Source organism: Peromyscus maniculatus, chromosome 22, assembly GCF_049852395.1.
Source record: "Peromyscus maniculatus bairdii isolate BWxNUB_F1_BW_parent chromosome 22, HU_Pman_BW_mat_3.1, whole genome shotgun sequence".
Lineage (NCBI taxonomy): Eukaryota > Metazoa > Chordata > Mammalia > Rodentia > Cricetidae > Peromyscus > Peromyscus maniculatus.
Window position 1 is genome coordinate 31869330 of NC_134873.1, and position 26652 is coordinate 31895981.

Below are 26652 nucleotides of genomic sequence, written 5' to 3' on the forward strand. Positions count from 1 at the left end.
AGCAATGTGGACATCGCCTCCGCAGGGAGAGCGCCCCCTTGTGGGGGCGCAGTGGGTAGCAGTGTGACAGGCATCCATCCGGGTCAGCAGCAGCGGTGGTGGGCCGTCCCAGTCAGGGTTCCTGTTGCTGTGATACCATGTCATGAATAAACAGCCTGGGAAGGAAAGGGTTTATTTGGCTTACACGTCCCGGGTCACAGCCCTTCACCAGGGGAAGTCGAGGCAGGAACTGAAGCAGAGACCATGGAGGTGTGCTGCCTACGGACTCGCTCAACCTGCTTTCTTATACAAGCGTGGACCACCTGCACAGGGATGACTGCCCTCAGTGGGCTGAGCCCTCCATCAGTCAATCAAGAAAATGCCCCCACAGACGAGCTTACAGGCCCATCTGACGGAGGCATTTTCTCAACTGAGAGACCCTCTTCCAAGATGGCCCTAGCTTGTGTCCAGAAAACTAAAGTGCTCGGGTCTTGAACAGATGTTTCTGAGGCATGGCTTTTTTAAAGATTCCTTTAAAAAAAAAAGATTTATTTATTATGTATGCAGTGTTCTGCCTGCATGTATGTCTGCAGGCCAGAAGAGGGCGCCAGATCTCATTACAGATGGTTGTGAGCCACCATGTGGTTGCTGGGAATTGAACTCAGGACCTCTGAAAGAGCAGCCAGTGCTCTTAATCTCTGAGCCATCTCTCCAGCCCTAAAGATTCCTTTTTATTGGTTTGAATTATGTGTATGTGTGTGTGCACATAGTTGCCGGCGCTGCAGAGGCCCTGGCCTGGAGCTAGAGTTACAGACACCCAGTGTGGTTGCTGGGAAGGGAACCCGGGTCCTCTGGACCTAGTTTATGCTCTTAACTGCTGAGCCCCCGAGGCACGTCCCTGATGCATTTTGAATTCTCTGCTGCTCAGGGTGTCTTTCTGAGCCAGCTCCCTCAGTTTCCTCATCAACGTCAGTGTCTGTCCTTTCATGCAGTGTGCTGGCTGGCTTCATGTCAACTTGACACAAGCTAGTGTCATCTGAGAGGAGGGAGCCCCAACTAAGAAAATGCCTCCGTAAGACTGGGCTGTAGGCAAACTTGGAGAGCATTTTCTTAGTGATGGATGGGGGGGGCAGCCCATTGTGGGTGGTGCCATCGCTGGGCTGGTGGTCCTGGGTTCTATGAGAAAGTAAGTAGGCTGAGCTGGGTGGTGGTGGTGGTGGTGGTGGCGGCGGCAGCAGCAGCGCACACCTTTGATCCCAGCACTCAGGAGTCAAAGACAGGCGATCTCTGTGAGTTCAAGGCCAACTTAGTCTACAGAGCGAATTCCAGGACAGGCTCCAAAGCTACACACACACAAAAAAAAACCCTATCTGGGGGTGGGGGTGGGGGAGAAAGGCTGAGCAAGCCTTTGAGAAAGCCAACAAGCAGCACCCCTCCATGGCCTCTGCATCAGCTCCTGCCTCCAGGTGCCTGCCCTGCTTGGTTTCCTGTCCTGACTTCCTTCAGTGATAGTCTATGGTGTGGAAGTGTGAGCCATATTATTAACCCTTTCCTCAACAGCTTGCTTTTGGTCATGGAGTTTCATCTCGGCAATAGTAATCCTGACAGGACATGCAGTATTTATCTACCTCAGGGCAGGTTCTGCCAGGAGCCCGGATATCTACTGGCACAGGTGCCCTTTGCCCTCAAGAATATTCTCCAAACACCCATCTGATGGCATCTAACCTCCAGCTGTGGGCCTGCTGTTCTTTCTACACCAGGAGGTTTCTGGGTCCTCCTGGCCTCTGCATCTTCAGGACCGGGTCTGGTCTGGATGCTCAGCACCGATGACTGAAATAGTTAATGATGTAATCCGAGCAGATACACTGCCCTCCATTGTTGCTGACCACTACAGGACACTCAGCAGGCCTTGCTGACCTCATTCACCAGGGCTGCAGTCTCTTCCCCTGGATGCTCTGTTCAAAGGACCAAAATAGAATGCCATCGTGAAGGTGCCTCATATGAGCTTATCAGTCTTCAAGCAAAGAGCAGATGCTTGGTCTGGCTTCCAGGCCCCGGGCTACACTCAGCTCTGAGGAAGCAGAACCACTCAGGACCAGACAGATGCATGTGTTTCCCTTCAGGCCCCTGGTGTAGCTCTCTATCTGCATCCACGTCAAGTAGTTTGTTTTTAGCTTTTTGCCAAAGGCAAAAAAATAAATGGATCCATCTCCCGCTAATGGCCTGGCCGTTCCAGGCCGTTACATCCTACCATTCTGGCTGTCCGTCAGAGCTGGGCAAGAGAGGAAAAAGAGGACACCACCTGTAGTATGCCACATGTCAAGGGGACCAGCTCAAGACTCACTAGGAGATCATGCCTAAGAAATTCACCTCCGCCCCTTGGAAGGAGCAGTCCTTTCCCAGAAGTGGCACCAAGGACAGCAGCCATCCTGCCTGAGTAGTCTCTGCAAAGCAGAGGACCTGGCTCCCCTCTGTACATCCATCCCTAGGGCGCTCCTAGACCAAGGCTCAGCAAACTTGCCCCATCCGGCTCCTAGATCTCTCTCTCTGTCATCAGCAGCGATGGTCCTGAGAAGTTCTGCAGGAAGGAAACCTGTTTTACCTCACTGGTCTTGATGCAGGCTGGAGTAGGTGGCCTGTCCCTTGGCCCTCTCTGAGGCTCCCGGGTCCACCACCTGGCTGCCATCCTCTGGCTCTTGCATTCCAGCTGAAAGCAAAGAAAGCCGTTTCTCCCTGCCATGCCCTTCCCCTGTCTTGCCTCTCTGGAAGAGGGGAGGACCATGCGGGCTCTTCTTCTCTCCTCGACCCTCCCTTTTGCCCCAACAGATTCTCATCAGTTCTTTGAGAATTTCATCCCCATCCTCTTTTGAGACAGGATCTCTTGAATCCCAGACTGGCAACAAAACTTGCTATATAGACGGGCACGACCTTGAACTTCTCACCCTCCTGTCTCCAGAGTGCTGGGATTACCGGTATGCACAATCACATCTGTTTGATGTAGCACTGAGAACTAAAGCCAGACTTTGTGCATGCTAGGCAAACACTCTACCAACTGATCCACAACCCAGCTGCCAACCTTCTCTTTCCCAGCACCGTAGTGCATCGAGACAGAACAAAGCGTGTAATGTGTGATTTTTATTCAACTAAAGCGCATCTCCTGCTCTGGGGCCCTCAGCGGGTCCTCTCTCCATGGTCAGTAGTTAAGATGATTGCTGATCTCCGGAGCATGCGCAGTGTGCAGCCCCCGTCAGGATGTGTTTCCTCACGCTCGGCATCCTGAAGCAACTGAATCGTTATCATCGTGTGGTGGGTGCTCCTCGGGCTAGAGGGAAGAGCAGGTGCATTTTAGTTAGTAGACTCCGCTACAGCCTTCGGCACGGCGCCTTGACCGAGGAAGGACGTAATGGACGGTAAACTAATAAACACTAGACAGTAAACGGTGAGGTGGCCGTAGAGGAACAAGGCAGTGGCAGCCGGGGTGGGGCAGGAGGGGTCACACCCTCTGCTCCAGATTATGCATTCAGCGTTGCCCCAAAAGGCTCACGTAGTGAAGACTTGGCTCCAGTTGGGGGTGCTGGAGAGCGGTCCCTGGTTCATGAGGGCACTAACCTCATCAACGGACTGCCCAACCCACTCCTACTGAATGGACTATTAGGAGGTGGGGCCTCAGTGAAGGAAGTGGGTCCCTGGGACATGCTTCAAAGGGGAGGGACAGCTTGTCCCCTGCACCCATTCTCTCCCACTCTGCTTCCTGCACCCATGAGGCATCTCTGCCCCCACCGTTCCCTCCACCACACCCACTCCAGAAAGGTCCAGAAGCGATGGCACTAACCCACTACAGGAGGGCCTGCACACTGCACTGAGACCGAGTCCTACTGATGTGTCCCAAGTTAGCAAGCAGGGCTGGGGAAATGGCTTCGTGGTTAAGAACACTGGCTGCTCTTCCAGAAGACTTGGGTTCAATTCCTAGCACCCACGTGACAGATTATGACTGGCTGTAACTCCATTTCCAGGGAACTAGCCCACTACAGGCTAGTTCCATCGGAGTCGGGCTACACCGGCCTTCTCTCTTTTTTTGTCAGAAATTAATCACTGCAACAAAAGCTCACAGGTGCTCTTCTGTAGCTGGAGAGCTTCTCTCCGGGTCCCACCAAACCCCCACAGTCCCGCAGCCCACTTATAAAATAATCACTCAGACACTTATATTACTTATAAACTGTATGGCCGTGGCAGGCTTCTTGCTATCTAGTTCTTATATATTAAACTAACCCATTTCTTTTTTTTTTTTTTTTAAGACAGGGTTTCTCTGTGTAGCTTTGCGCCTTTCCTGGAACTCACTTGGTAGCCCAGGCTGGCCTCGAACTCACAGAGATCCGCCTGGCTCTGCCTCCCAAGTGCTGGGATTAAAGGCGTGCGCCACCACCGCCTGGCTAAACTAACCCATTTCTATAAATCTATACCTTTCCTCATGGCTTACCAGTGTCTTAACATCTGCTTCTCATGGTGGCCACGGCTGGTAGCATCTCCTGACTCAGCCTTCCTGTTCCCAGAATTCTCCTCTCTCTTTGTCCTGCCTATACTTCCTGCCTATACTTCAGCACTTTATTAACCAATCAGAGCAACACATTCACAGCACAGAGAACATCCCACAGCACTCTTCTGTTGTTACTGTTTTGTTTTGTTTGTTTTTGAGATAGGGTTTCTCTGTGTAAACAGTCCTGGCTGGCCGGGCGGTGGTGGCGCGTGCCTTTAATCCCAGAACTCAGGAGGCAGAGCCAGGCGGATCTCTGTGAGTTCGAGGCCAGCCTGGGCTACAGAGTGAGTTCCAGGAAAGGTGCAAAGCTACACAGAGAAACCCTGTCTCGAACCCCCCCCCCCCCAAAAAAAAAACAGTCCTGGCTGTCTTGGAACTCGCTTTGTAGCCCAGGCTGGCCTCGAACTCACAGAGGTCCGCCTGCCTCTGCCTCCCGAGTGCAGGGATTAAAGGCGTGCGCCACCACGTCCAGCTGATGAATGCTCTTCCGAGCTCCCTCCCCTCTGCTCGTGCAAACGTGGGATCTGTACAGAGTCCACAGAACCACAGCTGATCTTGCCTCCTGTCCCACTCACCTCCCATCCAGATGTCAGAAGCCCCTGACATCCAAGACTGTTCCACTAGAGACCGCCAGGGGGCGCCGTTGGCCTGTAACAGGGCCAGTACTGCCGGGGAGAGGCGGATGAGAAGTCCCCTCACTGCAGTCTAAAGGAGGGAACCAGAAACGGGATCTGGAAAAGAACTGGGGGAGGCAGCAGCAGCTCCAGGCTCGGCGTCCAGGGTAGTGACACGGCACTCATAGAAGACACATTTTCACATTTTATCGTAAAGGAGACTTTTCGGAGATGGGAGTCTCACTATGTAGACCAGGCTGGCCTCAAACTCAGAGATTCACCCTGCCTCTGCCTCAGAGTGCGCCACCACACCCATCCCACAGTCACCTTCAAAGGTGGCAGCTCTGCTGGGACTTTCTCATTGACGTGGCGCGTGAGGAGAGAACAACAGATAAGGGAATAAGAGAAAAGAAATCCCGTCCTCTCAAGCACTGGGATCACGGCTGTGCACCACCATGCCTCCGTTGTGCAGCGCCGGCCACTGAACTCAGGGAGGTGTGCGTGCCAGGCAATGCTCTGCCAGCTGAGCCACACTCCCGGGCTGCAAAGGAGACACTTTCATCCTGCATCACAGTCAGGTAGATTTGCAGAGTAGCAAAAATGCACATCTGTCTGAACAGACTATGGTGACATTTCCCGCCTAGCAGCTGGCGGGGCCCCGGCTTAGACAGTATCCACCCTAAAACCATGGGACTGTGAGACGCCAAACCTGCCCTCAAACCATCCTCTGTCCACCTGCTTCTTCCACTGGCCACACCAGCCCTATGCCTTCGGCCAGTACCTCTGCTAAGTCCCCTCCAAGGAGGGCCTGCACACTGCACTGAGACCGAGTCCTATTGACGTGTCCAAAGCTAGCAAGCAGGGCTGGGGAAATGGCTTCGTGGTTAAGAACACCGGCTGCTCTTCCAGAAGACTCGGGTGCAATCCCTAGCACCCACGTGACAGATTGTGACTGTCTGTAACTTCAGTTCTAGGGAATCCAGTGCCTTCTTCAGGCTTCTGGGGACACCACACTTGCGTGTGGTGAACAGACATGTATTCAGGCAAAGCATTTGTATATGTAAAATGAAATAGAGATGAGTCTAAGAGGCAATTCCCCCATGCAGGGTCCAGAGCAAGGGGAGGAGTGGCCGTCCCGAGCCCTTTCAGGATGGGGGATGGTTGTGGGTAGTTGTTCCAGCTTTGACCTGGAAATACTACTCCAGTGAGGCTTCCGGTAACTGCCATGCCTACCTATGATGGGAACCCTTAAGACCTGAGATCTGGACGTGCTGGGCCTCTTGGTTCCTCGTGATCCTGGATGCTGGATGGTAGACCGAGCAGAGTTCTCCAGAGAGCCCGGCTGGACTACACCTCACCTCTCCTGGGTCCTGTAACCAACCCCTCTTCTGGCTGTAAGTTACCCCAAAATAAACCTCCTTTTTAACTGTGTGCAGTTGCCTTGTTAATCCCCACAATAGAGGATTAACTCCCAGAGAAGTGGAGAAGGCCACGCCACCTCCACGCCACCTCCATGCCGCCTCCCTGCCGTCAGCTGCCCCAAGTTGCTCCCCCACTCCTTTCCTTGGCAATTGGGAGGGCACCTGTCTGGAGGGAGGGGCGGGGTCTCGGTCAAATTCATCCCTGGCCCCGGTGCTTAGCATAATGCCAGAGACAGAAGAGAGCAATCGGTGCTCACAGAACTACAGACCTAAAGCCCCTGGGATGTCGGTGCCATCTCCGTGTGTTAAGTGCGTGGCCCTCCCCAGGTCCCAGGTCATCACTCACGTGCCATAGGTGCCCAGTCTCCACCTGGGACCCAGAGGCCAGGCAGGCAAACCGGATGGGAGGAAGTGCTCACTCCCAACTCCGCCTCCTCGCCTCCGCCAGCACTCTGAAGCACACAGCAAGAGACACCCCAACAACTGCTGCAGCCCCACTTTGTAGCTCAAGCTCAGTGGTGCTGTTTTTGACTGCAGGGTCTGGGAGAGTTACCATGACAACCAGAGCTTGCTGTCCAGGCAGCTACTATTCAGACTTCCAGTTGTTCTCCATAGAGAGCCTGCTGAATGGTGGTTCTAATGTCACCCAAAGTTCAATCGAACCCTCCCTGTAGTTGTCCCTGAGAAGTGGTCACATGGACAGCAGGTTAAGCGATCCACGTGGACGCTGCTCCAAGGAACACCAAGGAACACGGGTACAACCTTGTAAGTCCATTGAAGCTCTCTGGGGAGCAGTCTGCTGGCCAGCCAATGGTGGGGCTTGGCAGGGATGGAGGGCACAGCCCGAAGCCAGGATCCTGATCTCAGGCTGAGAAAGACATCAAGAAAGCATAGACCTTTGTTTGGGCTGGAGAGACGGCTCAGAGGTTAAGAGCACTGGCTGCTCTTCCAGAGGTCCTGAGTTCAATTCCCAGCAACCACATGGTGGCTCACAACCATCTGTAATCTATAGGATCTGATGCCCTCTTCTGGCATGGAGGTATACATACATGCAAAGCATTCATACATAAAATATAAATAAATAGAATTAAAAAAAAGAAAGAAAGAAAGAAAGAAAGAAAGAAAGAAAGAAAGAAAGAAAGAAAGAAAGAAAGAAAGAAAGAAAGAAAGAAAGAAAGAATAGACCTTCTAGTAAAACTGCCTAAGATTCCAACACAGATTAGCTCTGGACTGACAAGTTCTTGGGCTCTGTGGGCCTCAGTGTCTATCACACAGGGACCTCAGAACCTGTCCCCTGATGCCACTGAGTGGCGAACCTCCAGAACATGACTGGGTGGCCCCCAGCAAAGGATGGATCTAAGACAGTGTGGCACATGACTTTAGAGGAGTCACGTCTCCCAGGACTCCGCCCAGTGCACATGTTTTCCAGAGCTCCAGGATCAGCCAGCCATGCAGTAAACCATACCAAGGCTCGAGAAGTACCCGCTGTACCTTCGGGAGTCAGTCAACCGCGTGGATCCCACGAACCAAACTCCGGTCATCAGGCTTGGCAGCCAGGAAGGTAAGCGTTACACGTCATCCACGTCCGCATTCTCTCCATTTATCCCACGTGCCTCACAAACGTCTGTGGAGCTGAGTGAAACTGAAGATATGGGGTGGAGTGTGTTTGCTCAGACAGCGTGTGTTTCTTGCCAACCAGTTTCATTCTGGTATGAGTTTATTTTCAGTTAAAGTCACCAAAATGTATTTACGTAAGTATTCTGACATGGGTTAAAAAATAACTCTGGATGGATTTCTGGCTTTTTCTCATTCTTCTGTGCCTGAGGACTATAAGGAACAAAGGGTTGGGGTGGGGGAGGTGGAGGAGTAGGGGAGGTGGGGGGTGGGGGTGGGGGTGGAGTGGGGGGGGGTGGAGACACAGCTCAGCAGATAAAGTGCTTTCCACAGAAGCTGGAGAGCCTGAGTTTGGATCTGTAGCACCAGAGCGAAAATCAAAGCATGGGGGTGAACACCTGTAATCCTAGCACATACACACCTGTTATCTTACCACTTGGAACGCAGAGGCAGGAGGATCATAGTGAGTTCAAGGCCAGCTTGGGCTACTCTGTCTCAAAAAACAAACAAACAAAATACTCCCACAAAACCAACTAATCAACCAACCAAACAAACAAACAAACAAAAAACCTCAAGACCACTGGATTGTCAAATAAAGCAGCAAATGACACATGACTGTGTTCCAATAAAACTTTATTTACAAAACAGAAGGCCCCAGTTTTGTTTTGCTGGCTTAAACCTTGAACCACGGTCTATGCCCAGGTTTAAATGCTCCTGTCCTCTGGAACATATTCAGCTTCAAGAAGCTGCTGTAGATTGGGCAGCTAAACCAATAATTATTCAGACAGTTCTGAAGACTCAGCTGCCTGCAGAGCTGAAATGTGAGACCTGATGGGCGCAGAGACCCCCTGCTGCTCCCCCACAGGGCAGACAGAGCAGCAGGAGAAAGCAAGCCCTTGGGTGTCCTCTCTCCTGCCCCTCCCCATGTCTAATAACATCTCCAAACCCCCATCCATCCCTCCATTTCATGCTGAAGGTAGGTCTCACTTTGTATTTGGGCAAACACAAACACCTTGAGTTCAGTGCCTGGAATCCACATAAAGGGAAGACAGTTGTCCTCTGATCCCATAAGTAAACAGCGGCATGGGCGTGCCTACATTCACACACGTGTATCATACACACACATCAATATTAAATTCATTTTTCTCTTCTTTTTTTTGCGGGGGGGGGGGGGAGGGGGAGGGAGGGGAGGCCACAAGGGTGATGGGAGAAGGCCCGGGGTGCCAGGGTCCGTGATGTGAAATTCCCAAATAATCAATAGAAATATTACAGAAAGGTTAATTTTTGTAATTATTTAGAAATTGTATCTGTAGCGTTAATATAGATATCAAATTGTGAGTTTATGCTTGCATTTGCAGTTCCTGATCGTTTAGTCGGAATTTCTATGTCCAGCATTCCCTAAGTTGGTGTCTTCCTTATTGTCTCAATTTCAATTTTCAAACCTTGAACTGTTTCCTTCATCTGTTTAATTACTTTTTCTTGGCTTTCTTTGATTTCTTCTAATTTTTTGTTTGTTTTTTTCTTCCATTTCTTTAAGGGAATTTTTTATTTCCTCTTTAAGGGAGTTTTTCATTTCCTCTTTAAGGGCCTCTATCATCTTCTTAAAGTCATTTTTAGGACTGATTTCTTCTGCTTCTTCTGCATTGGTATGCTCAGGTCTTGCAGGTGTAGAATCTATGTTCTGATGTTGTCATATAGGTCTTTATGTTGTTGCCTGTATTTCTGCACTGGCGTCTACTCATTTCTTCCTCCGCTCGTTATAGGCGCTGTCTGTGTCTGAAGGTGCCTCTCTTGTTCCAATTGATAGTCTTGGTCCACTGGGACTTCTTGGTCAAATCGGTGCTGTTGGGCTCTGTTTCTCCGGGAGCATCTTAGTCCAATCAGTGTGAGTGGATTCTGTCTCAGAGAGCAGCTGTTCCCACTTGGTGCAGGGTGGCCTTATGGCTCCAGTGGTTGTTGGGTTCCCAGGGGCTGGTGTTTTTTTGGTGAGGGAGCAGGGAAAGGTGAGCTTTTGGGTCCCTGGGGCTCCGATGGCTGGGGCCTAGGGGCAAGAGACCTGATCTACTGGACCAGCGATGGGGCCTTACCTGTTCACAGTCTGTGTAGGGTGGGCTTAAGATTCTGGCGATCTGGTTCGGTGGCTGAGTGGCACCTTCTTTTGTGTTCTCAGGTCACATTTTGCTCGCTCGTCAACTCCTCAGCTGATCTGGTTTCCTCAGACTGCAGGCTGCAGGCTTCTGAAACCTCTCCGGAATGGATCTCAGCTGAACGGGTTGATCAGTAGGGCAATCTCACCAGCACCTCCAAGTTGTTGGGTTTCGAAGGATCAGCAGCTGGGCCCTGGGTTGGCCTCGGGCAGAATGTTTGTGTCCGTTCTGGTTGCATCCCACAGAGATGGCCTTAGCTTTTTTCGAGACAGGGTTTCTCTGTATGGTTTTGGAGCTGTCCTGGATCTCCCTCTGTAGACTAGGCTGGCCTCGAACTCCCAAATTGTAATTTAAAACAAAACAAAAACAAACAAAAAACTTGGGACTGAGCATGAGGGTGCAGGCCTGTAATCCTAGCACTGAGAGGCTAAGGCAGGCAGATTTTAGTCCTTCTGACGTCCTACTCCATTAGCTGGAAAGGACAGGAGGCCACAGGAGCCAGGGTCTAGCAGAGAAGCCCCCAAGACGATCCGTGAACAAAGATCCCGTCTAAGCAGACGTCGGCAGACACGTTCGCTTCTCTTGTTACTCAGAGAAATGTCACTACTGTCACAGTCATTAATTTTTATCAAAATATTATTACAGTGTCTCAAATCATCCTTCCTAAGAATGTTTTCAACTAAGCCTGTTACGAAACTTACGTTTCTAGTGCCCAGTGAGATGGAGGAGGGTGGGTTTGGGACAGGAAGACGTCCATTCATCCGTAAACTGGAGGAAGACAATATACTTTTAATAAGCCAACGTCTGTAAAGGGAGGGCAGGCCAGGCAGCCTCTTGGGAAGTGTCAACCAGATGGAGGGTCCTTGCTTGGTGGTTTTGGTTACTTTTCCTGTGGCTGTGATGAAACAGCCCAATCAAGACATCTTAAGGGATGAAGGTTTTATCCGAGCTAGCTCAAGGTAGCAGCCTGTCATGGTGGGAAGTCACATCGTGTCCACAGTTGATAAGCAGGGGTGATACCTGCTACAGGAATGCTCAGCTGGCTTTCTCCATTGACTCCCCTACCCTGGGAACTGCCCCGCCCACAATTAAGATGCATTTTACCTCATTAACTAAAGCAAGGCCCCGGGGCACTCTCTTCCGGGTGGTTCTGGATTCTGTCCGTTGACCACAGCGACCATCACACTGGTGGAGGAAAGGGCCATTTCCAGTGACAGGTGGTCCTGTCAACCAGGTACTGGGACAGAGTTCACAGGCATTAATGAGTAACCTCAGAGGAGGCAGGGACTTCAACTTGACTTAATAGTTAATGAGTTACCTGTCAAAACACCAAGAGACTCTGTGTTAATATTTAAGCCGAGCTTTAGCTGGAGACCTCTCTTCCTCTGAGTCGGGGAACAGAGCAGTTAATTCTCAGCTCCCTAAGGAGAAACAGGGACCCTGCATCTCTCTGGGGCCACACTGTGTGCAGACGTGAGTCTCCTGACAGGTCAGTTTCCACGCTGGCCTTGCTCTCTACAGCGGGGGTGTTTGAGCTTTAACATGGGGCACTCTAGTTTTTGGCCCATGCCCTACAGATGGTGGCATCACCCGGGCTCGCTTCCGTGATGAACGTTACAGGTGACTAACGGCCGAATGGACCCAGGCCTGTCCCTTCCCCTCTCTCCCCTCTGGCCTGCCCTAGACAATTCCCTGAGTTGATCACTCTAGTGGTACCTGGAGTCTGTGCAGCCTCCAGGTCTCCCGCTGCGTGGTGGGTGATGGGAAGGTGAGTGATAGGTCTGTGAGAAGAAGGGGACCAAAGGGAGGCGACCGCTGTGGAGAGGACCACATGTACCCAGCACTTGTCCTATCCAGAGAGACGTTCTCTTTCTTCCTTTCTTTCTTTTTTCCCCCTGAGACAGGGTTTCTCTGTGTAACAGCCTTAGCTGTCCTGGGACTCACACTGTAGACCAGGCTGCCCTCGAACTCACAGAGATCTGCCTGCCTCTGCCTCCTGAGTGCTGGGATTAAAGCCGTGCACCATCACCTCCTGGTTCAGAGAGCCTTTTCCATTGCTGAGTCCAGTAGCAGGGATAGCCCTCCCACATGAAGGAGCGTATCCCAGCTCATGGTCAGGCCTGGGCTCCTTTGCTTCTTGGCTGCTTCGTGAGTCAAATACTGCCCATTAGCAATCCTGTCTCTTCCATCCCATCATGCCTGAGCTCCCAAGGGATGCTCTACTCCTGGGAGACTTCCAGGAAGAGTCTCACATCTACACCAGCATGACGGAAGTACACAAGCATGAACAAGAGGGGTGGATGGTGACACCAGTGTCCTATATAAAGACCATTGTCTGGTCCTCTGGCCTCATGTCTCCAGTGCCTACATATATGACAGGCTTCCAGTCCCCCATTCCTGTCACCTGGCTGCTCTCAGATATCAGCTTTCCACCTTCGAGAGTGCAATGAGAAGGGTCATTTGAGATTGTCCCTGTCCCTCACAACTCCTTTGTCTCCATTTCAACGGAGGCTCAAGTAACAAGCCAAGCGCATGCTTCGCCGGCACCCCGCCATACTCTGTGGTTTGAACCAGAAGCCCCGAGGGGTCTGAACAAGGAAAACTGGCTGAGTCATGGAGAGCAACCACAACAGAGTTCCTGTCTCACCCACGTGTCTAATGGGGTGCACAGCATTCTTGTGTGACTGTGTGTTGTCATATATATGGTCAGAGGCGTTTTTTTCTTTTCTTCTTCTTCTTCTTCTTCTTCTTCTTCTTCTTCTTCTTCTTCTTCTTCTTCTTCTTCTTCACAATATTATAGAATGGGCTCAATTAACAGTGCTCTAAGCAGGCAGCGGTGGCACACGCCTTTAATCCCAGCACTCAGGAGGCAGAGCCAGGTGGATCTCTGTGAGTTCGAGGCCAGCCTGGTCTACAGAGCGAGACAGGACAGGACAGGTTCCAAAGCTACACAGAGAAACCCTGTCTCAAAAATCAAAAAAACAAAACAAAACAAACAAATGCTCCAGACCTGCCAATGCTGAGGACCTGGGATGTCTTATTTCTAAGTATGGTAGAGGAGCCCTGTGCATGTTGGTTGTCCCTAATGAGCAGTGTTGACTCCTTCCATGTCTCCTTCTCTTCTCAGTGATGAAACCAGGAAGACCAATGAGACAGCCGGGCACTCTGAAAGAGACGACGGCAGCTATACACAATACAGCTGTTCAAACGTACCCACAGGAATTAACGACACTGGTGGCCTCTCAAGTCACTCAGCAGGCATTGAAAGTAGAAACACAGAGGTGGGATCCGGGGATGCTGCTCCGTTTGGGCGAGTGCTTGCCTATGCTTGAAGGCCTGGGTTTGATCCCCAACACCATGTGAATGCAGCGTGGTGGTGCATGCCTGTAGTCCCAGCACTTGGGAGGCAGAGCAGGAGGAACAGAAGTTCAAGGTCGTCTTAGGCTACACAGTGAGTTCAAGACCAGTCTGGACCACATGAGACCCTCTCTTAAAAAAAAAAAACAATATATATATATACACACACACACACACACACATATGTACACACATACATATATGTATACACACATATAGCCTATATATACAAATGGTTATATATATATATATATATATGTCTATAGTCTCACTCTCAGCTAAACTATCAACCTACGGTGCTGGGACTGAACCGGGGACTCACATGTTTTCCAATCCACAAGTACTATTTTTCTGTGTGTCCACTGTACCCATCATTCCTATTATGATGACTGAGTTGTGTCATCAGGAGGGGAAGTTCTGGCCAGGCAGAGTATATCTGAGGTCCTTGAAGAAAGGGAACTGGAGCAGGACTTTGAAAGGTGGGCAGGTTGTCTGTCCATTGCAGAGGGTTGGTCCGCAGGCTGTGACAGGGAAGGGACTGACTTCATCTTCAGATGACACAACTCTTCATTCCCTGGTCCATCCAGAAGGTGTCGCCAATGATAGCTCTCCTCCATAGCTATCAGTTTTTGTTTTGCTGTGTGTGGTGTGGGGGGATCCACACCAGGAACCAAACACAAGCCTTGTGCATGGTAAGTCAGCAGCTACAAGTGAGCTGCACCCCCTTTGGTTTTTCAAGACAAGGTTTCTCTTTGTACCCCTGGCCATCTGGGACTCACTTGGTAGCCCAGGCTGGCCTGGAACTCACAGAGATTCACCTGCCTCTGCCTCCCAAGTGTTGGGATAAAGATGTGCACCACCACCTGGTCAGGTTTCTGTCTTTTTTTTTTTTTCTTCCATTTTTTTGAGACAGGGTTTCTCTGTGTAGCTTTGTGCCTTTCCTGGAACTCACTTTGTAGACCAGGCTGGCCTCGAACTCACAAAGATCCACCTGGCTCTGCCTCCAGAGTGCTGGGATTAAAGGCGCGCGCCACCCACCACCTGGCAGATTTCTGTCTTTTTGAGACAGTTGACTGTAGCCCAGTCTGGCCTCTGACTAGGTGGTTCTCCGGCCTCAGCCTCCCGAGTACTGGGACTGCAGATGTGTCGTCACACACTCTGACTCAGTTTACCAAAAGGACGTTCTGAGCTGGAGCTGAGGTCCTGTCCTAGTTAGGTTCCTCGGTTTCTGTGATTAAACCGGTGACCCAAAGCAGCTTGGGGACAGAGCGTTTGTTTGGCTTACACATCCCAGGTCGTAGTCCATCACTGAAAAAGGTCAGGTCAGGAACCGGGTGGCAGGAACCAAAGCGGAGACCGTGGAAGAATGCTGCTTACCAGCTTGCTCCTGATGGCGCGCTGAGTTTATTTTCTTAGACCGCCCAGTCCCACATCAATCATTAATTAATAAAATGCCCCCGCAGACTTGCCTACAGGCCAGTCTGATGGAGGCATTTTTATAATTGAGGTTTCTCCTTTCCAGATGCCCCCAGCTTGTGTCAAGTTGACAAAAAAACTAACCAGCCAAGGCTGTTTTCCAAGAATTAGTCAGAAAGCACTCAAGCTGGGTCTCACACTTCATCCACCATCAACCACCCCATAATCTCTACATAAAGATGCCTGGGTATGGGGCTGGGCGTGGTGTGGACCGAGCCCTTAATCCCCACAACTCAAGAGGCAGAGGTATGTGGATCTCTGTTTGAGGTCAGCCTATTTTTACCTAATGAGTGCCAGGACAGCCAGAGCTACAGAGTGAGACCCTGTCTCAAACAAAACAAAACAAAAGTCTACACGTGGCTGTGAGGCTCCTGCCCGGAAGTTTAGCTTCTATCTTTTATTCTTCAAGATTCCTGAGAATTTCCCAACTCTCTGGGGGGCAGAGACTCCTCTCTACCCCTAGAAATGATCTTGGGGGCTGCCTGCTGGCTCAGGATAAGCCTGGGCTCGGTTTCGATTTGTTTTGAGATGGTCTCATGTAGTCCAGATAAGCCTCTCAAATTTGCTATGGATAGCCCGAGATGACCCGGAACTCCTAATCCTCCTGCCTCTGCTTCTTGAGTGCTGGGACATGTGGCATGTGGACATGGGCATGTGGCATGATGGCCCACTCAGGCTGGGTCTTCCAGCCTCTAATACAGAAGCCAGGACTCCAAATGAGGCTGACATTATACGTGATCTCAGAAAGAACGTGGGCTTTGGCCCGACTCCTGGGCAAGCAAGCACGGCTGAGGAGACGAGTCTGGAGAAACCGTGAAGTCAAGAGTGGCCAGAAAAAGTTGGCTGCTCTCGAGAACACAGGAGCTCCAGCTATATTTAAACTCTGAGTCACATGACGCGACTCCACTTGGGCAGGAGTAAAACATGTTTTCTTTTAAATGATTAAACTGAGTTGAACTTCGTTCAAGAAAAATTTCTTTCCCTCTGGATTTTTTTTTTTCCAGCTTGAAGAGTTTCAAGATGAGAATTTGTTTTCATAAAGAGAAAACTTAGGTCAGTCCTTTCTACCCTAGACACATCTGTGCACTTGGAACACCCAAATGTCAGCAAGTCATGCATCTGGCCCCATCCCCTACATCTGGATAATCAAGAGATCCCATTAAAAAGGAAGAAGGAAGAGGAGAGGGTGTAAACACTGGCTCCACTCCGGTTCTCATGGTAATACAAACACACCGGCCCAGCTCTGGTCTCACGTTCATCCCACTTCCACGGGCATACAGTTCTAACGTCTACTCCTGCGGTGATTAAAACAGGAAAATCTCACCCCGAATTTGGGAGAGTTTAGCCCCAAATCCCACTTCCACAGTGGGTCTGCCATCCAGTATGGATCGGGGGTTATTGGCAGGTCAAAACCAGAGAAAGCTAAACTCAGGATATTTAAATCAACCCTGCCTTGGAAAGTTCTGGAAAGGAAGCAGGCAGAAGATCAGCCCATGGTAGGGTCCAGACTCCTGGGTTGGAGCCTTTCCTATAGTAGATGACATTAATTCACTTAAAAATAAGAGCTTTATTTATTTTAAATAGCCAGGAAAGGAGGAAAGGCTAGGCTCATGACCAGCAGTATTCCTGCCTCCCCCTTGGGGGATTGTTTTCTTTTTATTCTTCATTTAAATATCTTTTTTTTTCTCTAAGGTGATAAGCATTTGGGTTTTTTTTTTTTCTGGAGCTCTGTTTGCACACTCTGAGGCTCCGATGATGATGATGATGATGATGATGATGATGATGATGATGTGTGTGTGTTCTGAGGCTCTGATGACGTGTGTGTGTGTGTGTGTGTGTGTGTGTGTGTGTGTGTGTGTGTGTGTGTGTGTGGTTGGTTGGTGGGCATGTGTACCTTGGTTCTAGTAGGGTCCTGTTCCCTCTTGTTTGGTCTGGGGTCTGATTGCCTAGGCTGGGGCAGTCTAAACGTGAGGAGGCCACTGAAGGGCAGGCTGTTTACTAGATGCGCTGAAATATTTGCACTGTCCTGCTTCTACTCTGAGGCTCCAAGAGGTCAAACCACCCAACGGCTCCTCTGGGATCCACAGGAGTTTGTTTAAGTCACCTACCTATATGCTCTCTCTGTCCCCTCAAACGGCCTGCGGGGTCAGTGTCCCATAAAAGCACAAATCTCAGGAGGCAGAGGCAGGAGGATCTCTGAGTTCAAGGCCAGCCTGGTCTACAGAGTGAGTTCCATGATGGCCAGAAACCCTGGAAAACAAACAAACAAACAAAACAAAAAAAACGAAAGCACAAATCTAGCGGATCCAGGGTCGCCCCAGGCCTGTAGGGAGCCTGGTGTGGGAACTGCTTAAGAAACCAGACCTACACCACCGGGAGACTAAGGAAACCAGAGCCTGCAGTGAACGAACGGGCTACAGCGGCCCCAACCCGAGGCCAGAGAAGGGGTGATGGCCTTTCGACCTCGAAGTTCACCCCGTTCCACCCAGGAGTCTAGCCTTCCACGATCCAACCGCCCCAGGTTCCTGGGCAGCGGTCCCTCCCAGGTTCACACGCCCACCCCAGAGTCTTTGCTCTCGGCCTGGAGAATCTTGTTCCAGGGACACACCCCTCTAGCGCGCCCCGCCCCGGGCCCTGGTGCAAGCCTCTCAACCCCGCTCCGCTGGCCAGCCACCCTGAGGCTCTCCCCTCCCCTGGACATTCTCTCTTCCTCACACGCCTGGTTCTCCTTTTCTCGTCTCCGTCTCTCGCCTACTCTGCCTCCGCTCTCTCACACCTCTACCCTGAGTCCCCAGCGACCCCCTCTCCCCTGGCCTTCGGCTCTGCTGCAAGGCATTCCTGTCTTTTATCCCCAGCTCCCTTCAGCCGGTTTCTTGCTCCCCTTGCCCCAAGAATGACTTCCACCCATAAAGCTCCCCTAAACTTCTCCAAGATGATCCCCACACCCTGACTTCTCTCCAAGTCTACCCAGCCCGCGCCCCTTAAGGCTCCCATACAACTCTCACTCTGTTCCACCTCCTTCCAGTACAACTCTACCCCGGGGCCCTCCCATCTCCTGGGGGGTTTCCCGGCCTGACACCCCTACCCTCTCCTCATCCCTCTTACCCTCCTCCCCCCAGGATCACCTTCTTTATTTTCTCCCTGTCCCGGGCACTCCCCCACCCCGCCCCGCAACGCGTCCTTCATCTCCACCCCCATCCCCGAAGCTACCCCCGTCTTTCCCTATCCTCCCATTCCCCCCAGCATCCCCCACCTCCCCCACCAGCCTCTGTCTTCTCCAGCCCCCCAGATCACCCTCGCCTCTCCTCTCCATCGCTCCCATCCCCACGACTCCTCCGGCTCATCCCCCCATGTCCCCCCATCCCCCGTGACTCCCCACCCCCGTCCATCTCTCCATCGCACACCCCTCCTCAGTCCTCCAGGAGTCCCCCCTCCCTGCTCCCCCGCCCCGTCCCGCCCGCCGCGTTCCCGCCCCAGTCCGGTCCGGGCTCCGCGTCTCCCCCGCTGCTGCGCGCTCCAGGCTGGGTGCGCGCCATGGGCAGCGGCAGCAGCCGGAGCGGCCGGATCCCGAGGCGGCGGCGGCGCAGCCCCGACAGGCGCCAGGCGGGCCCTGGAGAGGCAACCTCGGAGGGCGGCACGGCTGACCAGGCCCGGACGGCGGCGACACAGGAGGAGACCGGCCGCGATCCCCGCCCCGCGACGCCCCCCGGCGGCCGGGAGGAGACCCTGCGCCTGCTGGACCAGTTGCTGGCCGAGTCGGAGGCCTGGGGACCCCGGGAGCCGACCCCACGCGGCCCCGCCCGGCTCCCTCCCGCGGTGAGTGTGGGCGCCTGTCCCTCCGGACTCGTCCCTCTGTAGCCCCAGTGTCCTCCCACCCACGCCTCCGTCCCTACTGTCCCCTCGGTCCCCAGCTAAACCAGTGTGCACACCCCCTCCCCCCGTCCATCCATCCTAGGGCGTTGTGCCCCTTCCTTACCCCACCCCTGCATATTCTCACTCTGCCTCCTCGGTGGGTGCCCGCTACTGTCTCTATTTCGGGGGTGACTCACAGGCACAGCCTTAAAGGACCGAGTACCAACAACAGTTGGCAGAAACACCTAGAACTTTCTTCTGGTCCAGGGCTCGCCTCCCCGTCTCAGTGGGGCTGCAAGCAACTCCAGCTGCAGCATCCTTGCCGCTCAGGTGGGAAGTGACCCGCAAGGGAGGGCCTCCGCCTCGGCCATCAGGCGGCACAGGGGGATGGGAGGAGGCGGGAAGTGGGTGGATCACCTGCCAAAGAGTGGTTCGAAAACGCCCTGGCGAGTCGGACGCGTCCGGATCTTTGGCTTGCAATTCCCAAGTTGCAAGCTATTTTTAAGATGCGTTGACTTCTTTGGGCTTCCTTCTCCTCTCTTGCTGAACACTTGTAACGACACCCGCGCCGTTCTAGAAAAAACAATGAAAAAACCAGCGCTCTGGTTTGGCACGTCTTGGCGGCTACAGAGCTAAAATTCAGAACCATCTTAGCGGCTCCTGGCTGGGAGAGGAGGCCAGAGGCAGTGTCCAGCCATAGCCGGAGGCTTCGCTGCCGGCTGCAGAGACAGACAGAATGTCTTCTCGGGCCGGGCTACCAGGAAAGGCCACTGGAATGGTGGGAAGACCCCTCAGCCCCACCGGGAACAGAGCTCTGTCCCATATCCCTCCTCCCCGCTGCCCCGTGGAGGTTCACAACAGGAAAAGGGAGCCGTAGTGAGGCGGACTGAATTATATAACGGGATTCCTCTAAGACTACATCAGCCTGCAGTTACGTAACACCAAACCAAGAACAAACAGTTGGGGATTTTGACAATGCAAGGACACCAGTTCTCAGTGTCTTTCTCAAGTGCTTGGAGAACTTCAAAAGTTTGGAAATGAATGGATTTTTTCCCAGTCTTGCTGAGTATCAGCAGGAAGAGCCTCTGAGACAGGAACTCCCAGATACCGGATACCGAAATAGCCCCTGGTAAGTGGGGCTTGCTTTAGGTCTTAGGGACAAGGACAGGTGCCCAGAGCGCTGGCCTGGGATCCAGTGGGGAAGAAGGTCCAAAGATCAAGTATAGAATGGGGTGGTGAGAAGTCAGTCCGATGAGACCACAGGAGGGGTGACTTCTTTAGTCCGAAGTGGTCAGAGGACAAGAGCAGAGAATGGGGGGGGGGCTCTGTGTACCCTGACGATGGTGGTACACTAGCTGGGGTGTGGCTGCAGAGGTCTTCAGCATCGATGTCTTGCTATGTCAGGAGGTGTAGACTCTACTGAGGAAGACGTGAGTATTTGAAGGCTGAAGGGAGCATGGTTTCGTGTTGTTGGGGAGACGTCTCAACACAGGAGAGGGGTGAATCAGACAGAGGAAGCTTGGGGCACCACGATCCACCAGGGTTACGCTGGCTGTCCAGCTGACCGGGTTCTGGACCCAAGCAGTAGCAGAGAGAGAGGTATGAGATTAGGTTCAGGAAATAGCCGGGCAGTGGTGGCGCACACCTTTAGTCCCAGCACTCAGGAGGCAGAGGCAGGCGGATCTCTGTGAGTTCCAGGTCAGCCAGGGCTACCAAGCAAGTTCCAGGAAAGGTGCAAAGCTACACAGAGAAACCTTGTCTCGAAAAAACAAAAAACAGAGAGAGAGAGAGAGAGAGAGAGAGAGAGAGAGAGAGAGAGAGAGAGAGAAAGAGAGAAAAGAAATAAACTGTGTGCCAGGTGAGTGGTGGCGCACACCTTTAATCCCAGCTCAGCACTCAGGAAGCAGAGGCAGGTAGATCTCTGTGAGTTTGAGGCCAGCTTAGTCTACAGAGTGAGTTCCAGGACAGCGAGGACTACGCAGAAAAACCTGCTTGAGAAAAAGAAAGAAAGTAAGTCGTAGACGAATCTTAAAAGGTCTTATTAATAAAAACAAACCCAGAGCCAGGTATTGGGGTGAAGGCTGAAAGATCAGAGAAACAGAACAAGTCACATCCAACCTCACCTTGCCGACTTCTCAGCTGATCTTGTTTCCTCAGACTGGAAGCCTCTGAGTCCTCACCCGAATGGATCTCAGCTGAACTGCTGCTAAAAGCCTAAAAGCTTAAAAAGACCTCTAGTCCTGGTCCTCATGCCTTATATACCTTTCTGCTTCCTGCCATCACTTCCTGGGATTAAAGGCGTATGTCTTTCCTGAGCAAGACATGAGATCTCAAGTCCTGGGACTAAAGGGGTGTGCCACCATGCCTGGCTTCTAAGTCTATCTAGTGTCTGTTCTGGTCTGACCCCAGATAAGTTTATTGGGGTGCACAGTATATCAACCACAGGAAGTGTGAAGTCAAAGCAGTGGTTACTCTTTGGGAGGGGCGGGGGGAATACCTCAGATGTGTCCTCTGTGCCGTGAATGTTTCTCAAACTAATGAATGAATCCCAGAGTCCTAGGAGACAAAACCAGGAAATGAGGCCCCTGCCTCTAAAAACACTGCACGTACTAGAGCTTGGTACCCACGCTTCTGTCTTCTGAGCTGTGTAACTGGCCTACATCTGCTTACATCTGCAGCTGATTCCTTCAGGAGGAGCTGTACATATTTTTTTTTTCTCTTTCTTTTTTGTTTTTTCAAGACAGGGTTTCTGTGTAGCACTGGCTGTCCTGGAACTCACTCTGTAGACCAAGCTGAACTCATACTCAGAGATCTGCCTGCCTCTGTCTCCCTAGTGCTGGGATTAAAGGCATGCGCCACCACTGCCCAGCTAGGAGCTGTACATCTTACAGGACTCTGCATTAGTGACTCACCACTGAGATAGACAAGAATTGCAAGTTCAAGAACCATCCATGGAAGGTGGCCTTTGTTCAAAATGTTTGAGAGAATGTCCCCCCAAGCAAAAAGGACCCTCTGACGGGGCATGGATATACTATTCCTATTCTTTTACTAGGAAAGAATTTTTTCCTTATATTCATAACCTTCTAACACGTAGGAGTTTTTTGTTTTTGTTTTTATAAGAGAACATCAAAATTAAATGACAATCCTTTTACGGGCCTTCATTTAAACATGGCAGCTGGCGGGTTGAGGTTGTACCTAGCATGCATAATGCCTTGAGTCTGATCCTTTACTCCACCAGAAAGCAAGAAAACAGGAAAATCGCAACCGCTGTTGACGGGGATGCTTTCCTGTCTGATTATGCATTATCCCTGAATCATCATCCTGAATGTCATGTTGTACTGGGCTTTATTTAAAAAAACAAAAAGTTCTAGAGGGCTGGAGGGCTGGCTCAGTCACTCTGTGTTTTCCCTGCTATTGCAGAGGGCCTGAGTTGAGTTCCCACAACCCCTGTGAGGCTGCTGGCTTCTCCCTGTAACTCCCTCCAGGGGATCTGATGCCTCCTTCTGGGCTCTGAGGGCACTGCACTCCTGCTCAAACACGCACGTGCGTGCCCATACACACATAAACACATACACACACAGAGTACAAATAATTAAAAAATAAGAATAAAAACAAAAGGTAGTTTGAGCTAATATTTTAATGAGTACTTGAGTCTCAGTCATGTGTTAATGCTTTCCATGTTCACCCATATTTTTAATATATTTTATTTTTTAATGGCACAATAATTGTACTTATTTATGGAGTACAAGATCAAAAAAAGCTGGGATTACAGGTGTGTGCCACTATGCCTAGCTATTTAGGAATTTTTTGAGGCTAGATTTATTTGTTTTGGTTTTGTCAAATTGAGGGTTATAAGAAAAAAATTAAAGATAAGATAACCTTATTAACTATCTTATTTTAGGTATGTGTATTTATGTCTGTTTCGAATTGTCCTACTAAACCATCTCATAAACAGGTTTTTCCCTGCATGTATCCTTCCATGTTTTAAGGAACCATGAGATGGTTTACCAAATTCCTGTTTTTTAAGTCATGGCCCTACACCCCTCTCCTGTTACCATTCTGGATTAATTTTTAATCTCATGGCCACATGAAATGCCCAAGGCAGAAATCCTTTCCCAGCGTCAGTAGATCTCAGACATCAGGGGTATTAGTTGAAGATCTGAAACTTCAAACTCTACAGAATGGGAAAGCTAGAGAAATCTAGGGGTTGGAATCGGTGGTTTTTAAAGTCATTTAGTGATTTTGAAGAACACAGCAGCGCCCCCTCAATCAGCGGTCTCTTGCTGGGTCAAACCAGCTATCGGATACGGGTTCATCCATGGAGGGGGGGGGAGCAGGGGACTGCAGTGTTCTCCTGCCTTTTCAAATGTTTGCGGCAGGGCCCTGCTGGGGGAAGGTCACAGACAGAGCTCTGCCAGGTCACCGACTCACTGCACTGTCTCAGTCCCAGAGTCGATGGTTGCACTGGTGACATTTGAGGGCACTTTTAGAGAAGACTTTGGTTCAGTACCAACACCATCTATTCAGCGCTTTCCATACTGGGATAGGAACTCCATTATCTCCCCACCCCCACCCCAACTTCCCAACCCCCAGTCAGTGGTGGCCTAGGGAAGTCATGAAGGGCATCGCCATCCCTGAGAGTGTATATAGATCTTTCTTCACAAGCCTGCATGGAACAGTGAGACCTTCTTTTGGAGCTCAGTGACATTTCATTCGCTGCTTTGGGATTTACTGTAGCCGAGGCGGACTGGGGGAGTCTCGCTGTGGCCACCAGCCAAGACTTTCGGGTGAGCATGGCTTGCCCTGCGGTGGAATGTGAGGTGAGGAAGCTATAAAAAGGAGCTCACAGCTGCGGAGTCGACTCACCAGAAGGACCTGCAGATGCTGGAGTCACAGCCCAAGCAAAACCAAGACCTCCTAGACAGTACCAGGGTGTCTGCAGTCAAGGCCAGAGCAGAGATCACGCCCGGAAACAGCATGAAGTGGTGTGTTGACCTGACCTCAAGAAGGGTGAAACATGGGGTTGACTCACACAGTGCTGGGGAGGCCACGGAGGGAGTCCACGCCGCACCAGGGAGGGAGTCCACGCCGCAACACAGAGGCTCTGAGGAAGGAATGCCCCATAGGAAAGACAGCAAGCAGCTGAGCACCGTCAGGGAGTGGAGAAACCCCAGCCAGAAGTCTCCTCAGTGCATCAGATGGCACTCCAGGAGCCAGCCTTGATGAAAGGATGGCACATTCCACCAGGAAACCCCAGAAATGGGAAACCACGGTCTTTCAAAGCCAGTTCCTTTGAAACTGGGGAGACACAGGTGGCCTTGACCCCTCCATGTTGGTCTCTGTTCTGTTAGGGTAAGGAATGGAGTCGCATGTATCTCGCTTCCTATTGGGAGTTGGAGGTTGTTATAGAGGGCTGAGGCTTTCAGGGAAGCCACAGGAACACTTCCTATGAGGCCACTAACACTGACCACCGTGGTGGAAGACCAGTGCCCTCTGGTGGTGAAGAGCGGAGCTTGACTGGCAGAATCTTGAAAACTGCCCACTGGTGGATTGATTAGAGTTACTGGAGGTCCCCTTAATGCTTTTCTGTCTGTCAGTGTGGTGACGTGCCCACCGTAAAACAAACTAACAACCCCCCAAATCAAACCAACCACCACCGCCGGTCTGGTAATGTGTATTTTACCACAGGTAAAGTGGTTTCTTTTCTGGGTGTTTTGGGGTTTTTTTGGTATTTGAGACAGGGTCTTGCGTAGCTCAGGCTGGCCCTATATTCCCTTTGTAGCTGAAAATGGCTTTGAACTCCTGATCCCCCTGCCTCAGCTTCCTGAGTGCTGGGATTACCAGTGTGTGACACTGGTCTCAGCTGGACTTGAACAATAGTATTTACTTATTTGTGAGAGTATGTGCCTGCGTGTGTTTATATGCACCACATGCATGCGGGTGCCTGCGGAGCCAGAAGGCAGGACTAGATCCCCTGGGCTGGAGTTACAGGCAGTTCTGAGCTGATATGGAGATGCTGTAACCAAACCCAGGTACTCTGTGGGAGCGGCACACACTTATTCTTAACTGCTATATTAAGGCTCTCTAGAGTAACAGGACTTATAGAATGAGTCTACTTTTCTCTATATAAAAAGGGGGATTTATTGGAGTCACTTACAGACCATGCTCCAACTAATCCAACAATGTCAGGCTATGAACAGAAAGTCCTAGACTCTAGAAGTGGCTCAGTCCGCCAGACTGGATGTCTCAGCTGGTCTTCAGTAGGCGCTGGAATTCCAAAGAAGCAGGCTCTGATGCCAGTGAAGGAATGGACCTGTTAGCAAGGCAAGAGCAAGCAGGCAAAGGGCAAAAGCTTCCTTCTTCCATGTCCTCAGATAGGCTTTCCAGCAGAAGGTGTGGCCCAGATTAGAGGTGTGCCTTCCTGCCTCAAGAGCTGGATCAAAGGCAGTGTGTCTTCTTACCTCAGACATCCAGGCTAGAAGTAGATTCACCCTCTTCAAACCAAACAACAAAAAACCTCTCACAGGTGTGCCCTCCACTTCTGGATTGTAGTTCATTCCAGATGTTGTCAGGTTAACAACCAAGAACAGCCGTCACAATTACTGAGCAATCTCTCCACCAACCCCTATCTAGCTTAAAAGAAGAAACTTTCAAATATCTTTGGGGAGTGAGAAAAGTACCTGCTGTATAAACATGAAGACCCATGGAAAAGCCAGGGGTGGTGTGCACCTGTAACCACGGTGCTCTGGGGACTGACCAGGGGTGCTGATGAAAACCTATAATGACGATGCTCTGGGGATTGAGAAAGGGATCCCTGGAGCTCACTGGCCAGGCAGTTTAGCCAAGCTTTGAACTCTAGGCTAAAAACACAAACAAGACAGAAAAGTAGAGTTATAGAGGAATACACTTGACTTCAGCCTGCCCCGCACATACATGCACACACACCTCTACCTGCTTGAGCACACACACACACACACACACACACACACACACACACACAATTTTCTCCAGAACAGGCAACAGTTGATAAACTGAATGTCTGAAAAAATGTTAGTTTATGCTGATGGATTCTAGAATTAGAATTACGGCTCTCGCACATCCTTGGAACACTGTGACTACAGTCTGTGAGCTGCCGCTGCCTACTGCTATCTGTCTCGTCCTCTCATTCCTGACTCTAGGTGGCCAGGCTTTACCTGAGCTTTTTGTCCTAAGAAGCTTTTAGAGTCTTTTCCCCCTTGTCTTTGCATCGCTGTCCCTTCAAACTGCTCTAACAAAATGCCTTAGGCTAGGCTGCTTGTGTGCAACGGAAATAGTGTTCACAGTTCTCTCTAAAAATAATAATTGTTTAGTTGTTTAAGTAAACATACACATGTATATTTTGAGACAAGTTCTTACTTTTTTTGTTTTGTTTTGTTTTTGAAGACAGGATTTCTCTGTGTAGTTCTGGTGCCTGTCTTAGATCTCAAGACAGAGATCCGCCTGGCTCTGCCTCCCGAGTGCTGGGATTAAAGGCGTGTGCCACCGCTACCCAGCCAGCCTCAGTTTTCTTGACTGTAAAATGGGTAACTGGAGCTCCAGAGTTGGAGAGAACCTTCCCCATTCTGATGTTTGCAGTCTGTGACTTAAACATGGTGACTGCTCTCCTCCCCATAAAGTCA

At 51.0% G+C, this 26652-nt stretch overlaps 1 protein-coding gene and 3 long non-coding RNA genes across 9 annotated transcripts in view; 2 read left to right on the plus strand and 2 right to left on the minus strand.

Moving 5' to 3' along the window:
- On the minus strand, positions 1-8367 carry LOC121825100 (uncharacterized). Of its 2 annotated transcripts, none has more exons than XR_013047076.1 (3): positions 8040-8367; positions 1705-3301; positions 1-155 (listed from the first exon to the last, which is right to left on the minus strand). It is a non-coding gene; the product is annotated as an uncharacterized LOC121825100 (long non-coding RNA). The 2 variants fall into 2 exon arrangements; XR_013047075.1 differs by having other exon boundaries at positions 8031-8367.
- Positions 6392-14918, plus strand: LOC143270122 (uncharacterized). Its single transcript, XR_013047077.1, has 3 exons — positions 6392-6521; positions 7978-8109; positions 13437-14918. It is a non-coding gene; the product is annotated as an uncharacterized LOC143270122 (long non-coding RNA).
- On the minus strand, positions 8779-20068 carry LOC121825101 (uncharacterized). Of its 4 annotated transcripts, none has more exons than XR_013047074.1 (2): positions 19412-20068; positions 8779-11627 (listed from the first exon to the last, which is right to left on the minus strand). It is a non-coding gene; the product is annotated as an uncharacterized LOC121825101 (long non-coding RNA). The 4 variants fall into 4 exon arrangements; XR_013047073.1 differs by having other exon boundaries at positions 19240-20068; XR_013047072.1 differs by having other exon boundaries at positions 19192-20068.
- The window catches only part of Cys1 (cystin 1), a 15791-nt gene continuing 7719 nt past the window's right edge, over positions 18581-26652 (plus strand). Inside the window, exon 1 of one of the 2 annotated variants that reach the window (XM_006976614.4) lies at positions 18581-18958. In XM_006976614.4, the coding sequence (XP_006976676.3) occupies positions 18677-18958 (282 nt within the window). In that variant the 5' untranslated portion in view covers positions 18581-18676. The remainder of the gene's footprint in view (positions 18959-26652) is intronic. The other variant, XR_013047070.1, reaches the window with a different exon arrangement.